The sequence below is a fragment of the Oncorhynchus nerka genome, linkage group LG18 (assembly GCF_034236695.1).
Source record: "Oncorhynchus nerka isolate Pitt River linkage group LG18, Oner_Uvic_2.0, whole genome shotgun sequence".
In the NCBI taxonomy this organism is placed as follows: Eukaryota; Metazoa; Chordata; class Actinopteri; order Salmoniformes; family Salmonidae; genus Oncorhynchus; species Oncorhynchus nerka.
In genome coordinates this window covers 47,293,618-47,311,014 of record NC_088413.1, presented here as the reverse complement: position 1 = coordinate 47,311,014, position 17,397 = coordinate 47,293,618, and the positions used below count along the sequence as shown (strand labels likewise).

Below are 17,397 nucleotides of genomic sequence, written 5' to 3'. Positions count from 1 at the left end.
TGGTGATGTAGAGGTGACTCCAGGCCCTGCAGTGCCTAGCTCCACTCCTATTCCCCAGGAGCTCTCTTTTGATTACTTCTGTAACTGTAATAGCCTTGGTTTCATGCATGTTAACATTAGAAGCCTCCTCCCTAAGTTTGTTTTATTCACTCCTTTAGCACACCCTGTCAACCCGGATGTCCTAGCTGTGTCTGAATCCTGGCTTAGGAAGACCACCAAAACCTCTGAAATCTCCATCCCTAACTAAAACATTTTCAGACAAGATAGAACGGCCAAAGGGGGCTGTGTAGCCTGCAGAGTTCTGTCCTACTATCCAGTCTGTACCCAAACAATTTCAACTTCTCCTTTTAAAAATCCACCTCTCTAAAAACAAGTCTCTCACTGTTGTCGCCTGCTATAGACCACCCTCTGCCCCCAGCTATGCTCTGGACACCATATGTGAACTGATTGCCCCCCCATCTATCTTCAGAGCTTGTGCTGCTAGGTGACCTAAACTGGAACATGCTTAACACCCCAGCCATCCTACAATCTAAGCTTGATGCCCTCAATCTCACACAAATTATCAATGAACCTACCAGGTACCACCCCAAAGCCATAAACACGGGCACCCTCATAGCTATCATCCTAACCAACTTGCCCACTAAATACACCTCTGCTGTTTTCAACCAAGATCTCAGCGATCACTGCCTCATTGCCTGCATCCGTAATGGGTTAGCGGTCAAACGACCTCCACTCATCACTGTCAAGCGCTCCCTGAAACACTTCAGCGAGCAGGCCTTTCTAATCGACCTGGCCCGGGTATCCTGGAAGGATATTGACCTCATCCCGTCATTAGAGGATGCCTGGTTATTTAAAAAAAAAAAAGACTTCCTCACCATCTTAAATAAGCATGCCCCATTCAAGAAATTTAGAACCAGGAACAGATCTAGCCCTTGGTTCTCTCCAGACCTGACTGCCCTTAACCAACACAAAAACATCATATGGCGTTCTGCATTAGCATCGAACAGCCCCCGTGATATGAAACTTTTCAGGGAAGCTAGAAACCAATATACACAGGCAGTTAGAAAAGCCAAGGCTAGCTTTTTCAAGCAGAAATATGCCTTCCTGCAACACAAACTCAAAAAAGTCCTGGGACACTGAAGTCCATGGAGAATAAGAACACCTCCTCCCAGCTGCCCACTGCACTGAGGATAGGAAACTCTGTCACCACCGATAAACCCACTATAATTGAGAATTTCAATAAGCATTTTTCTACGGCTGGCCATGATTTCCACCTGGCTATCCCTACCCCGGTCAATAGCACTGCACCCCCCACAGCAACTCGCCCAAGCCTTCCCCATTTCCCCTTCTCCCAAATCCAGTCACCTGATGTTCTGAAAGAGCTGCAAAATATGGACCCGTACAAATCACCCGGGCGAGACAATCTGGACCCTTTCTATCTAAAATTATCTGCTGAAATTGTTGCAACCCCTATTGCTAGCCTGTTCAATCTCTTTCATGTTGTCTGAGATTCCCAAAGAGATTCTTCAAAGGGGGGGGACACTCTTGACCCAAACTGCTACAGACCTATATCTATCCTACCCTGCCTTTCTAAGGTCTTCGAAAGCCAAGTCAACACACAGATTACCAACCATTTCGAATCCCACCTCACCTTCTCCGCTATGCAATCTGGTTTCAGAGCTGGTCATGGATGCACCTCAGCCACGTTCAAGGTACTAAATGATATCTTAACCGCCATTGATAAGAAACAATACTGTGCAGCCGTATTCATTGACCTGGCCAAGGCTTTCGACTCTGTCAATCACCACATCCTCATCGGCAGACTCGATAGCCTTGATTTCTGAAATGATTGCCCTGCCTGGTTCACCAACAACTTCTCCGATAGAGTTCAGTGTGTCAAATCAGAGGGCCTGTTGTCCGGGCCTCTGGAAGTCTCTATAGGGGTGCCACAGGGTTCAATTCTTGGGCTGACTCTCTTCTCTGTATACATCAATGATGTCGCTCTTGCTGCTGGTGAGTCTCTGAACCACCTCTACGCAGACGACACCATTCTGTATACTTCTGGCCTGTCTTTGGACACTGTGTTAACACCTCCAACTACTCTTAAATACAAGTAAAACCAAATGCATGCTCTTCAACTGATCGCTGCCTCCACCTGCCCGCCCGTCCAGCATCACTACTCTGGACGGTTCTGACTTAGAATATGTGGACAACTACAAAAACTCCTAGGTGTCTGGTTAGACTCAACTCTCCTTCCAGACTCACATCAAACATCTCCAATCCAAAGTTAAATCTAGAATTGGCTTCATATTTCGCAACAAAGCATCCTTCACTCATGCTGCCAAACATACCCTCGTAAAAACCGACCATCCTACCGATCATCAACTTTGGCGATGTTATTTACAAAATAGCCTCCAATACCTTACTCAATAAATTGGAAGCAGTCTGTCACAGTGCCATCCGTTTTGTCACCAAAGCCCCATATACTACCCACCACTGCGACCTGTACGCTCTCGTTGGCTGGCTCTCACTTCATACTCGTCGCCAAACCCACTGGCTCCAGGTAATCTACAAGACCCTGCTAGGTAAAGTCCCCCTTATCTCAGCTCGCTGGTCGCCATAGCAGCACCCACCCGTAGCTCGCGCTCCAGCAGGTATATCTCTCTGGTCACTCCCAAAACCAATTCTTCCTTTGGCCGCCTCTCCTTCCAGTGCTCTGCTGCCAATGACTGGAACGAACTACAAAAATCTCTGAAACTGGAAACACTTATCTCCCTCACTAGCTTTAAGCACCAGCTGTCAGAGCAGCTCACAAATTACTGCACCTGTACATAGCCCATCTATAATTTAGCCCAAACAACTACCTCTCCCCCTACTGTATTTATTTATTTTACTTTGCACCCCATTATTTCTCTCTACTTTGCACATTCTTCCACTGCAAATCAACCGTTCCAGTGTTTTACTTGCTATATTGTATTTACTTTGCCACCATGGCTTTTTTTGCCTTTACCTCCTTATCTCATTTGCTCATTGTATATAGACGTATTGTTCTACTGTATTAACTTCTTGCGTCGAGCCATCCCGGATCCGGGATCGTGAATACAGCCTCAAGCTCATTACCATAACGCAACGTTAACTATTCATGAAAATCGCAAATGAAATGAAATTAATCTATTTGCTCTCAAGCTTAGACTTTTGTTAACAACACTGTCATCTCAGATTTTCAAAATATGCTTCTCAACCATTGCAAAACAAGCATTTGTGTAACAGTATTGATGGCTAACGTAGCATTTAGCGTTAGCATTCAGCAGGCAATATTTTCACAAAAACCAGAAGCATTCAAATAAAATCATTTACCTTTGAAGAACTTCAGATGTTTTCAATGAGGAGACTCTGTTAGATAGCAAATGTTCAGTTTTTACAAAAAATATTATTTGTGTCGACTAATCGCTCTGTTTTGTTCATCACATTTGGGGAGGGAAAAAAAAAAAAAAGTCATTAAAACTTTTTTCCAAATTAACTCCATAATATCGACAGAAACATGGCAAACCGATGTTTAGAATCAATCCTCAAGGTGTTTTTCACATATCTATCGACGATAAAATCCATCGTGGCAGTTTACTTTCTCTTCTGAAGAAATGGAACACGCATGGACCTACAGATTACGCACACAGGACACCGGGCGGGACACCAGGTAAATGTAGTCTCTTATGGACAATCTTCCAATGATATGCCTACAAACACGTCACAATGCTGCAGACCGCAGGCTCATTCCTGGCGCATTCACAGCCATATAAGGAGACATTGGAACACAGCGCCTTCAGAATCTGGGGCATTTCCTGTATGAAACTTCATCTTGGTTTCGCCTGTTGCATTAGTTCTGGGGCACTCACAGATAATATCTTTGCAGTTTTGGAGACGTCAGAGTTTTGTCTTTCCAAGGCTGTCAATTCCATGCATAGTCGAGCATCTTTTCGTGACAAAATATTGCGCTTAAAACGGGCACGTCTTTTTATCCAATAATGACATAGCGCCCCCATAGGTTGAACAGGTTAATGACTGTATGCTTGTTTTACTCCATGTGTAACTCTGTTGTATGTGTCGAACTGCTTTGCTTTATCTTGGCCAGGTCGCAATTGTAAATGAGAACTTGTTCTCAACTTGCCTACCTGGTGAAACATTTAAGGCTCGGATGTTTACTGTTGCCTGAGTTTTATTCATAAGTGTACGTTGTAGCGAAACGTTTTGCAATGGGAAAGTAGGGCTGTGACGGTCTTGGAATTTGAGGTTAAGGTAATTGGCCAGGCCAATGTACACGGTCAACCACATAACCGTTGGGTTGGGGGATTGGCACATACCAGACTCAAAAGAAACACTTGGCTTTTCTCTGCAACTTCACTACCAATACACTTCGTTATCATAGTAGCATTTTATTATCATCTCAAATATTAGTGTAGTATACAAATGAAGTTATGTCAGATTGGAGAGGAATTCCGGAAATAAAGTACAGAATCAGATTTTGACTTACTTAACCATTCACACCAATTACGATGCCTTTTCCCTCCACTTTCCAAACAATTCGCATAACGTCACCAACACTGCTGCGGTCATTCTCTGTGGCAATATGTTGTTCAAAGTGGCTGGAGAGGACACAGTAATCAGAGAAATCCTATACTACTGGGAAAATATAATGCTACTGAAAATATTAGGATAAGCATCCTATAGGTGCATTCATAAAAGGAGCTTGGCCACGTTTCATTCAGTTGTGCCCCGTTATAATAAGAGAGGAAATGTGAAACTGGCACCTGTCGTCCTTCCTCGCACATACTGTATGCTGACCCTGCTAGTTTCATTTCTATCTGACTAAAGAGATGCAGCCCAGACAGGCTTATTTTAGGAAACTTTCTGAATGGACATAGAGAATTAGTGAACTCATTCACATACCCACCTAAAAGGACCCATCGATCAAAGCCGCCTGCAGCACATCTCACTCAGACAGATAAGCAAATCACATTTGTCTTTCCCCCAAAACATATGAAAGACCTTGCCTTAGCCTTACCTTAAGTCCCTTCTGTAGGATATCAACAAGTCTACATTATAGGATAATGCTAAATCAATGTAGCCTGTCCTAAAGATTGATAAGGAAAGTTTTAAGGGGATGTATAGAGACAGCTGTGATGGGCAGGAAGATGAACTTGACAACCATTAGACAGTAGAAACACATGCACGCAGCCTTATCTGGCGGATAATTTTGGTGTTTTTTTCCCCCTATAGCACATGTGGTCACACAGAGTCACATTAGCAGGCCTATAATATATAAGTTATACGAATGATGCGTGAATGAATATATTAATTTCCAACTTACACATCTCTCTGTCTTCTTCACTGTTCATTTGCACAAATCACGCATCTCCACTAGCTTGTCTCTTCCCCCTCTTTCTAGCTCTTGAACGAGCCCCCCCCCCCCATATTGACTGGTCCATGTTGACTCCAATGCTTCATACAGTTGTGTCAAGTTTTCTGGATATCCTTTGGGTGATGGAACATTCTTGATACACACAGAAAAATGTTGTGCGTGACAAACCCAGTAGCTGTTCTTCAGACACTCAAACCTGGCACCTTTTACCATACCTGTTCAAAGGCACTTAAATATTTGGTGCTGCCCATTCACAATCTGAATGGCAAACACACAATACATGCCTCAATTGTCTCGAGGCTTAAAAATTATTCTTTAACTTCTTGGTGACTGGGCAGCATTTTCACATCCGGATGAAATGCATGCCCAAATTCAACTGCCTGCTACTCATCCCCAGAAGATAAGATATGCATATTATTAGTATATTTGGATAGAAAACACTCAGTTTCTAAAACTGTTTGAATCATGCCTGTGAGTATAACATAACTTATTTAGCAGGCGAAACCCAGAGGACAAATCATTCAGATTTTTTTTTGAGGTCACTCTCTTTTCAATGGGTTTTCATTGGGAATCCAAATTTCTAAGGGACCTTCTTGCAGTTCCTACCGCTTCCACTGGATGTCACCAGTCTTTAGAAATTGGTTGAGGTTTTTCCTTTGTGTAATGAAGTAGCCCTGTTCAGAACGAGGGTCACTTCAAGTGTTAGAGGCGCGTGACCAGAAAGCTAGCTACAGTTTGTTTTCCTCCTGTATTGAACACAGATCATCCCGTCTTCAATTTTGTAGATTTATTTACGTATAAAAATACCCAAAGTTGTATTACAAATGTAGTTTGAAATGTTTACAGGTAACTTTTGAGATATTTTGTAGTCACGTTGCGCAAGTTGGTACCCTTGTTTTTCTGGATCAAACGCGCCAAATAAATGGACATTTTGGATATATATTGACTGAATTAATCAAACAAAAGGACAATTTGATGTTTATGGGACATATTGGAGTGCCAACAAAAGAAGCTCGTCAAAGGTAAGGCATATGAATTATATTTTTATTTCTGCGTTTTTGCCTGCAGGGTTGAAATATGATTTTCTTTATTTACGGAGGTGCTGTCCTCAGATAATAGCATCGTTTGCTTTCGCCGAAAAGCCTTTTTGAAATCTGACATGTTGGCTGGATTCACAACAAGTGTAGCTTTAATTTGGTATCTTACATGTGATTTCATGAAAGTTTGATTTTTATAGTAATTTATTTGAATTTGCGCTCTGTATATTCACTTGCTTTTGGCCAGGTGGGACGCTACCGTCCCACATATCCCAGAGAGTTTAACTGTCTCCTTCCCTTCATCTACAGTGATTTTAAAGGTGACATCAATAAGGGATCATAGCTTTCCCCTGGTCAGTCTGTACTGGAAAGTTAATGTTTGGTACACTCAGTGTATAGACAATGAACAGCAATATAGTTTGAAATTTCGGGCAATTATTTAAAACTATTAGACCTCGGTCTATTCAAGGAGAGAATAATTGAACGATCGTCTGGCTTTCTGAATGGCTATTAAATAGCTACATTGGCGAGAGCAACGTGTAGCCTAGCTCTGGTGTGATCACTTTGGCTAAATTGATACATTGCTGCACTGCAAACGCAAAGAACAGGCAGATCGAGATGTGTTAATTAACTCGCACAACGAACCGACAGTCCTGTCAGTGGCTGTGTGCCAGATAACAATTTCTATTGGTAAACAGCTTATTTTCGCATGCGAAAAGATGCTCAAATCGAACGTGTTCTGAATAAATAATTGACGGATATTTCGTAATTGGTGTGAACTGCGTCATAAACGAGACACACTTGTATACATTTTCTTCTTCTTAATTATTCGGACTAAAATAACGGACTTGGTGAGAAAGGGCCTTTACTGAAAATAGACCTTTTACAAGATTAAGTCACCGGTTGATCCTTATTAAGGAGAGAGAGTCCAGACAGGCTACTTTAGGAAACTTTCTAAATTAACATATCGGCCTATAGAGCGAATCAGCAAACTCACACCCCGGCAAAAGGACCCGTCAATGAAAGCCACCAGCATGTGTCAGACACAAGCAAATATTTCTCCTTTCCTTAAAGTATTAAAAAACTTAGGCCTACCATCGGCTTTCCGACAGCAGGCTATAATATAATGAATGGACAGTGAAATAAGGAAGGGGAGAGACTGCTATGCTATAGTATGAAGATGAAATGGACAATTATTAAAATGGAAACATACACTCATGTCCATAGCCTATTTATCAGCGTTAGTTTATTTACATTTTAAGAAAATATTCCGTATCAAATTATGCCAGGCTGGATACGATTGGCGTAATATCCATTTGACACAACATTAGCATATTATGGGCCTCAGAGCCAGAACAACGTTGTCGACTGATGTTGAAAATATTATATATATATATTCAGACACATCCAACCTTTTTTAAATATCTATTTATTTACTAGCATGCAAAGAAAATGTGCATCTAGCGGATTAGCTGCTTGAGCATCAAACAACATTTGGAAAGATTAGGAGATTAAAACGAAACCGCTATTAATTAAATACGAATACCAAACATGTGTTTTGCATGGATTCCGCAAGTGCTAGCTGGCTGTACTACAGACACCTGTCATTGTCGTGGGAAAGACTCATTGTTATCTTTTCGTAAAACAACTGGTTGCAGTAAAGAGCCAACCTGGATACTAAGGATATCCTGAGGGCAATCGATGAGTACCAACAGCTTTACACTATATTACAGTTTCATCTGCAGACACAGATTATTTAAAGTAAGAGGCTAGTGCTCTGGCTGGAATCCATGCTGCACTAGAAAAGTTGTGTGAGGAGGTAGCAGGGCTGAGGGGGAGTTTGGAGTTTAGCCAGAGTGAAATTCTCACGCTCCAAGGCGAGAACAAGGCACTCACAGCCATGGTTAAAATCCATGATTCCAACATGGATTGTCTACTCAGGGAAAACAGGATGATACTAGACATACAAAGTCGTAGCATGCGTGAAAATCAATTTTTTTCAGGGATTTCTGAGGACGCATCCAGGGAGCGATCAGAGAATTCATACAATCCTCCTTGAAACCTCCTATCTGTGTACTCTGTGGCTTTCCACCGAGTACACAGACTTTGAGCTCGGAGCGGCAAGACCAAGGGTCCCCAACCGATCATCGCAAAATTTGAACACTACCAACAAAAGAAGCTGATCAAAAGCAGGGGAATTTCCAAGAGATAAGCGAACGTCGTAAGAGACTGTATCCGGTACAGAGGCAATAGCGGGAGAAGGGTAAGCGTGCCTTTCTCATTGTGGACAAATCTTTTTAGATGGACAGCTATTCCGAGACAGTTCCATAACACCATGGCTGTGCTAAATTCTACCTGGACTTCAGGTTACGAAAAAAATAAAGTATGGGAATTGTAAAAATATCTGAACACTATGAAGTGGATATGAACACACATGCACTCAATTACATGCTAGTTTACACATAGACTTATGCATGCATTCATACATACATACATACATACATACACACCTACCTGATCTCGCTCTTTCTCTTTTCCTCCCTCACCTCTCTGTCAAACTTTTTAATAATTTCTTGATAATGTTTCTTGTTCGTCTATCTTTATATGTTTACAAGTTTGTTTACAAGCAAGGGAAAACAACAACCATTGTACGGAATACATTTGTACTGTAGTAAAGCCATCTCTAGAGTAATGCAACGTCTCTTTCATGATCATGTGAAACGTCAATTGCTATGGAAATTCTGGGATGTGTTTTTCAATTATTCAATTATGCAACTATGACAGTGATACGATATGGATTACAATTATCATCATGAATATTAAGGCTATACACACTACATGTTACACACAGACACTCAACCATGTAAATTGCCTGAGTTATTCATTTATTTATTTGGACAGCACATATTATAGTCTTACTCTTATATTATAGTCTTACTCTTATACAGACATCGTACATACTACATATTAAATCACATCCAATATCATGCACATCAACCTACTCAGATTTACTACACACTATCTTGCCTCAATTTTCTAACCTCTGTGGCATTTGCTCACAGGCAAGGGAATAAAACACATTGCTAGAACCTCTTTCTTAAATTCTAAATATCAGACATTTGAAAGCTCTTTTTTACCGTCACAATACCTCTGATGGCAGTAACTTTACAAGCAATAATTATGGTCAATTTAGACTGAGAATAGTATCTAGTTATGGTAACGGGTGAAATAAGTATAGCCAGTTATAATTGTAACAGTTTAGCAGATTATAAAAAAAGGATACGTCTTTACGTGGTTAATTAAAACCTCTTAGGGATAGGTGGGACGCAAATGTCTCAACTGGCCAATTACCAGGGAAAATGCAGAGCGCCAGATTCAAATAAAATGCTATAAAATTCAAACTTTCATTAAATTACATATGTAAGATACTCAATTAAAGCTACACTCGTTGTGAATCCAGCCAACATGTCAGATTTAAAAAATGCTTTTCGGCGAAAGCATAAGAAGCTATTATCTGATAGCCTGCACCAGCAGTGAACAAAGGAGCTAGCATATTTCAACCCTGCAGGCGCTACACAAAACACTGAAATAAAATATAAAATATGCATTACCTTTGACAAGCTTCTTTTGTTGGCACTCCAATATGTCCTATAAACATCACAATTGGTCCTTTTGTTCGATTAATTCCGTCCATATATATCCAAAATGTCCATTTATAAAGCGAGTTTGATCCAGAAAAAAACAGCTTACAAAAAACGCAACGTCACTACAAAATATTTCAAAAGTTGCCTATAAACTTTGCCAAAATATTTCAAACTACTTTTGTAATACAACTTTAGGTATTTTAAAACGTTAATCGATCAAATTGTAGACTGGGCAATCTATATTCAATACAGGAAAGAAAACAAACCAGTGCTGCTTTTCACGTCTTGCGCAACTCGCAAAAGTGTCCTCAGTTCCTAGTTGGCCTACTTCTTCATTGCACAAAGGAATAACCTCAACCAAATTCCTAAGACTGGTGACATCCAGTGGAAGCGGAATGAACTGAAAACAAGTTCCCATGAAATATCCCTTGGCAAAGACAATTTAGGGAACAGAGAGGGGGAAAAAATTTAATAAATTCTGAAAAGTTAGTCCTCGGGGTTTTGCCGGCTACATAAGTTATGTTATACTCAGACATGATTCAAACAGTTTTGGAAAATGCTCTGAAGTTTCTATCTATGAATAATATGCATATCTTATATTCTTGGCATGAGTAGCAAGAAGTTGAAATTGGGCACGCTATTTATCCAGAAGTGAAAATTCTATCCCCTAGCCACGAGGTAAAGTACCTCAATGGACTGTAAAGGTAATCCCGCTACAAACTATAATCACCGTGACCTTAAGGAAATCACAAATATTATGGACACATTAGAAATAGTGGATATTTGGAGACTTAAAAACCCAGACCTAGTGAGAAGTACATGGAGACTTAATCAAGCTAGTTGACTACTTTCTTGTCTCTTTCTCTCTTGCATCAGGTTAAAACGGTTTTAATAGGGGACAGAATGCGATCGGACCATCATCTAATTGGCCTTCACATTACTCTTATAAAATTTCCATGTGGCCGGGGATATTGGAAATTTAATCCAAGTTTACTGGAGGACAACTTATTTTTAACTAAAAAATAATAATTTATAACTGAATATTTCCAGTATAATATAGGTTCAGCAAATCCCCTTATTGTTTGGGGTACGTTTAAATGTACCTTCATAGGTCATTCAATATTCATCAATAATAAAAAGCAGTTTCTGGCTAAAGAGACGAGACTAAGGGAATTACATGAACTAATAGTACAGGTAGTTGGCAATAAAAATTATACTACAGAGATACAAAATAAGTTAGAGGAAAAACAAAAAGATCTTGAACTTATTCAAGAATTATCTAAAGTAATCTATTACAAAAATAAAGCAAAATGGAGAAAAATGCACATTCTTTAATCTCCATTACAGGAACGCTAACAAAGATTTTGTAGAAACTCGTTACTGAAGACTGAGTTATCTATGATTCTCTGAATTATATTTTTAAAATGGGAAGCTAAATGTTTTAGGCAGATGTTCTCTTTTCCATCTCATCCTCTCCCACTGAATGACGATTACGTTAAGGAATGTTTTCCAAGTAATATAAAAAATGGAAAATTAACAAATGTACAGAAAGATCAGTGCGAATGCCAAATTACAGAGGAAGTACTTTGAGGCAATTAAATCCTTTCAGTCTGGAAAAATCCCAGGGCTTGATGGCATAACAGTAGAGGTATATCAAGCCTTTTTTGATATACTAAAAGCTCCATTGTTAGATTGTTTTAACTACTAGAAATAGTAGTCTGTCAGGTACTCGGCAGAAACGTCTGATTTCTCCATTATTAAATCAAGACCCAGATGGCAAATATAAATATCCAGTCGGCAAATATAAATATCCAGTCTATCTAAAAAAACTAAAAAAAAACTGGAGGCCCCTTACACTTCAATGCAGAAATACTAGCGAAATGCATCGCATTCAGATTTTTTTATTTTATTTATTTTTTACCACGCATTGGTCATCCTGATCAGACAGTTTTTTTAACATGGACAATACATTGGAGATAATATACAACAACTACTAGACATAATAGAACATTATGCAACATCTAAGAAGCTAGGCCTGGTATTTCTAGCGGATTTAAAAAGTAAGACTGGATTTTATTTATAAATGCGTGGATTTTTTTTCCAATTGTGGTGTTTCTCTTTATAAAATGGGTAAAAATAATGTATAGTGACCCCAGGTGTAAAATAGTAAATAACGGCTACTTCTCAGAGTTTTGAATTGTCAAGATGAGTTAAACAAGGGTGTCCGCTGTCAACATATCTATTCGTTACGGTCATCGAAATACTAGATATTAAAATCAGATCCAATAACAACATTAGAGGTTTAGAAATCCAAGGCTTAAAACCAAAGGTGTCCATGTATGCCGATGACTCCAGTTTTATATGAAGTCCGCAAGCTAGATTGCTGCAATGTCTCATTGAAGATAGGTTTTAGTCCAGAGTACAGAAAAGTTAATTATGATAAGTGTACAATATTGGATCTTTAAAAAGTACAACTTTTACATTACCTTGCAGTTTACCTATAAAATGGGCTGATGGAAAGTAGACACTTGGTATTCATGTCACAAAATATATAAATAAGCTCTCCACAATGAATTTAAGTAGAACTTGTAAAAATAGACAAGATCCTGCAACCGTGGAGAGGTAAATACCTGTCTATTTATGGAAAAATTTGTCCTGATTTAACTCCTTAATCATATCTCAGTTTACTCACTTATGGCGCTGCCTACTCCTGATGATTTTGTTTTTCAAATCATATGAGCGAAAAAAATATTTAGCTTTATCTGGGACACTAAACCAGACAAAATAAAGTGTGCCTATCAATATAATGAACATGAATTGGGTGGGTTGAAATTATTAAAAATAAAATCACTAAACCTCTCTCTAAAAGCTTCACTTATTCAAAAGTTTTGCTTTAACCCTACATGGTTCTCAAGTAGACTACTAAGAAAAGCTCATCCATTGTTTAAAATTGGCCTTTTGCCTTTGCAGATTGAGACATGGCAATTTCAATTAATTAATTGAAAATTATCCTTTTTCAAACAAGCAATGCGGAGCTGGCTACAATTTCAATTTCATCCCCCTGATAAGATAAAACAAATATTATGGCTGAACTCAAATGTGCTGGTTGATAAAATACCTGTATTTATGGGAAAGATTTTTGAAAAGGGCTTTGTAAATTGGAATGGTAGAGTTATGTCCTTCACGTAGTTATCAGAAATGTACAGAAAGGTCTGCTCAATCCAAGAGTACAACCAATTGATTAGTGTTACCCCAAAAATGGAGGCAGGTGGCAGCGGGAGGAGGTAGGGAACTGGTTTGTCTGCCCAATATAAAGGATCAAAACTGGTGCAGAAATAAAAATAGCATAAATAGGAAAGTAATACCAGTTTCATTTGAGGACCAGGATGTTGACAACTGTGCCATACAGATTGCAAACTAGTTGAAGAGATTTTTGATGTACCGATTCCATTGTACAGGGTGTATGGGTTGATTTATATAAAACAACGCAAGATTCAAGACTTTGAAGATGTGCTTTTCAGCTAAAATTATTATATCGAATTCTTGCCACCAACAAAATGTTGATCATTTGGTTCATAAATTATTTTTTTATTTTTTTATTTGACCTTTATTTAACCAGGCAAGTCAGTTAAGAACAAATTCTTATTTTCAATAACGGCCTAGGAACAGTGGGTTAACTGCCTGTTCAGGGGCAGATTTGTACCTTGTCGGCTCTAGTAACCTTCCGGTTACTAGTCCAACACTCTAACCACTAGGCTACCCTGCCGCCTCATCGAAGCTCTGCAGATTTTGTTGTGAGGATACAGAATCAATAGTCCATTTATTTTGGTATTGCTCTCAGGTATCCTGTTTCTGGTCTCAGGTTCAGGAATGGCTGAAAATACATATCATTGATCTAAAATTGACCCTACTCTGGAGAGACCGGGGCGGCAGGTAGAGTAGTGGTTAGAGCATTGGACTAGTAACTGGAAGGTTACTAGATCGAGCAGACAAGTTAAAAATCTGTCGTTCTGCCTTTGTTCGAGGCAGTTAACCCACTGTTCCCCGGTAGGCTGTCATTGTAAATAAGAATTTGTTCTTAACTGAATTTCCAAGTTAAATATTATTTTTATTTTTTTAAAGACCGGGTCAGTCAATTACTAATACTCGTAGTAAAATTATTCATCTTCAATTTGCAAACTGTGGATTCGATTAGGTAGATTGAAATTGTACGTTACACATGACAGCATAGTTTAAATGTCTGTCTGTGCCAGCAGAGATAGGTGGGATGGGCTGAGGGTTGGGATGTGGAGTTGCTGTGTGGGAGAAGGAATGATGGTCAAAGATAAAAGTAAACAATTAAACACAATAAAAAGTATGTTTGAATGACACGAAGGGGCTGTATTTTTACTTTATTTTTAATGCCGGTTTGCCTGAGGCTGATGCCGTGCAGGTGTTTGTACACATGAATATACACACACTCATTCAAATAAACGCATACAAGAACACACACATACATGTAATAGTGCCAGACATGCACACAAACATATACAGTTGGCATTGCTGGTATGATTTTAGTTGTCCTTGATGTCCTGTTTTTCTTTTCTTTTTTTTTTCTCTCTCTTTAGTTCATTTTATTTTAGGGTTCTTGGGGGTGGGGAATGGAATTAATTGTATTTTTTTGTTCTTGGGGGAGAATTTGGGAGGGGTCTCGAATGGTTGAGGGACAGCTAATGGGGAACTGTGGGGGGGTATCTTGGATGGTTCGGGTTCATGCTTTCTGTGCAGGTGCGAGATCTGTCAACATGCCATTGAGCAGGGCATTGACCCTGGATGCTTCTGTGTGTCGCTCTGAGTGGGTGTCTGTTTGATGACTGGTGTGGTGTAGTTGTTGAGCGGCTTCACTGCAACTATATTGTATGTTTCGGTTATTCAATAAAACAAAATAAAAAAAAGATGTAGACCGTTTTAATAGACAAACCAGTTAGCAGAACAATTGCTTATAATTAAGCAATAAGGCACGAGGGGGTGTGGTATGTGGCCAATATATCATGGCTAAGGGCTGTTCTTAGGCATGACGTATCGCAGATTGCCTGGACAGCCTTTAGCAGTGCCTTATTGCTATTATAAACTGGTTACCAACGTAATTAGAGCAATAAAAATACATGTTTTGTCATATCCGTTAGCACGGCTGTCAGCATTCAGGGCAGGAACCACAGTCTATAACCATTAATAAACATTCCTGCTATTAGGTAAAGCTTATCTACATGACAATAAAGTTAATAAAAATGAATGTAGGTATATTTAAATGCCATTAAAATAACTTCAGCCCTATGGGAAAGCACATTTCATATTGGACATGTTTAGGTAGTCTTTCCCTCCTAGTTTCAATTCTTTTTTCCTTCTGTTTAGTGGCGACTAGTGAGTACGACCATGGACTGAAAAATGTATTTGATTTAGAAATGTGATTTCGTAATCTCCCGTGGGCAGACTCTGCTTGTTGACCGAGAGATAAACGGGATTCACGAGATCCGAAAATCCAGTTTTATTTTTTACATTTTTATTTTTGTCACTGGTTATCTGGACGTGTCAGGATTGGGTGAAGGCGGTGCCTAAACTGCTTTGCCTGTAGTGTGCCCACACGGTCCGGAAGGGGTGGGGAAGGGGGGACTTTGGCTAAGCTTTTCCTTTTGTTAGAGTGACTACTTTCAGTTTCTAACATGTATGAACACCGAAGTGAATCGCGCAGCTAACCAAATTACACAAGATTTTACCTCTGGGTTAACAGAGATGAGTGATTTTTATAATGTTTCTTCTCTCCCAAGAATATGCTTTAGTTGAGTGAATGACTTTGTGCTGTCTGTCTCTCTCAACCCAGTCCCTATCCCGCTCTCTGTCCAGCTGCACCATGGGAAAGAAGAGTCGAGTGAAGACTCAGAAGTCGGGGACAGGCGCCATGGCTGTGGTCTCCCCCAGAGAGATGATAAACCTCATATCGGAGCTCTTACAGAGTACGTAGCCGGGATGGCACCCTGCAACCTATACTAAATATAGTGTACTACTTTTGACAAGGGGCCCATAAGACTAAGAAGCATTTTCAATGGAGATTCTGTGTCCATGGAATGTTCTTAGGCTTGATCAGTGTCAGTGCCTGTTTCCCCAATGTGATTGCCTTATGTTACTTATGATGTGAGGTTTCCCCCATGTATGTCCTGTTAGAATGCAGCAGTGCTGCCCCTTCTCCAGGGAAAGAGTGGGAGGAGTACGTCCAGATACGAGGCTTGGTGGAGAAGATCCGGAAGAAACAGAAAGGTATGTTGGAACACACCGGTTTCCTTTAGCCGGCAATCCGTACAAAATAAATGAAAAGTGTGATTTTCCCCTGAAGCTCCTCAGCTGCTGCTGGAGGTAAACATGGGCTTTTAGAAGCCCAATCCGTTGCGCAACAATTTCAAACGCAATTGAGTGTTAAAAACAGTTTTGGTGTATGATTTTTAAAAAGAGCAATTTTTTTTTCTCAACTAGTAATTGAAGCACAACAGGCTGTCATTGTTTCAAAATAGATTTTTTTTAAATTTCATTATGAGGCAAGTATTTTAAGATTTCATAGGTGGCGTGTGAGTTTAAAGTTCTACAATTTATTCATTTCTACCGTTCTGCGGGCCAGTTATGATTTTCTTATGTGCATTTTAGTTGAATAGTTTCTTTTTTTTGTTTTGTTGTTGTTGAATTTTACCCCTTTTTCTCCCCAATTTCGTAGTGTCCAATTGTTGTAGTAGCTAGTATCTTGTCTCGTCGCTACAACTTCCGTACGGGCTTGGGAGAGACGAAGGTTGAAAGTCAACCCAACCAGCCGTACTGCTTCTTAACACAGCGCGCATCCAACCCGGAAGCCAGAGGGTACACCGTGCACCTGGCAACCTTGGCTAGCGCGCACTGCGCCCGGCCCGCCACAGGAGTCGCTGGTGCGCGATGAGACAAGGACATCCCTACCGACCTAACCCGGACGACGGAGCCTGGGCGCGGAGCCTGGGCGCGAACCCAGGGACTCTGATGGCACAGCTGGCGCTGCAGTACAGCGCCCTTAACCACTGCGCCACCCGGGAGGCCAGTTGAATAGTTTCAATTCAATAACATTTTTGTTTATGAAAATCATTGTCATGTGGTTAAGCATAAAAATCGGAATAAAAATGATACATAAAAAGTTAAGTCAACTAACCAGCCTCTGCCATATGGACACCTTGATACAGCAGGATCCATTAGCGGCTAAAGAAATGAGCGCACGGAACTCATAGCCTATAGGCCAATGCAGCAGTAGGCC

At 40.0% G+C, this 17,397-nt stretch overlaps 1 protein-coding gene across 5 annotated transcripts in view; it reads left to right on the top strand.

Annotated features, from left to right (window-relative positions):
• Nucleotides 1-17,397, top strand: part of setd3 (SET domain containing 3, actin histidine methyltransferase) — a 71,673-nt gene that overhangs the window by 4,678 nt on the left and 49,598 nt on the right. For all 5 annotated transcript variants that reach the window (XM_065004151.1, XM_065004150.1, XM_029687705.2 and 2 more), the window contains exons 2-3: nt 15,955-16,087; nt 16,296-16,388. In XM_065004151.1, the coding sequence (XP_064860223.1) occupies nt 15,985-16,087; nt 16,296-16,388 (196 nt within the window). In that variant the 5' untranslated portion in view covers nt 15,955-15,984. The remainder of the gene's footprint in view (nt 1-15,954; nt 16,088-16,295; nt 16,389-17,397) is intronic.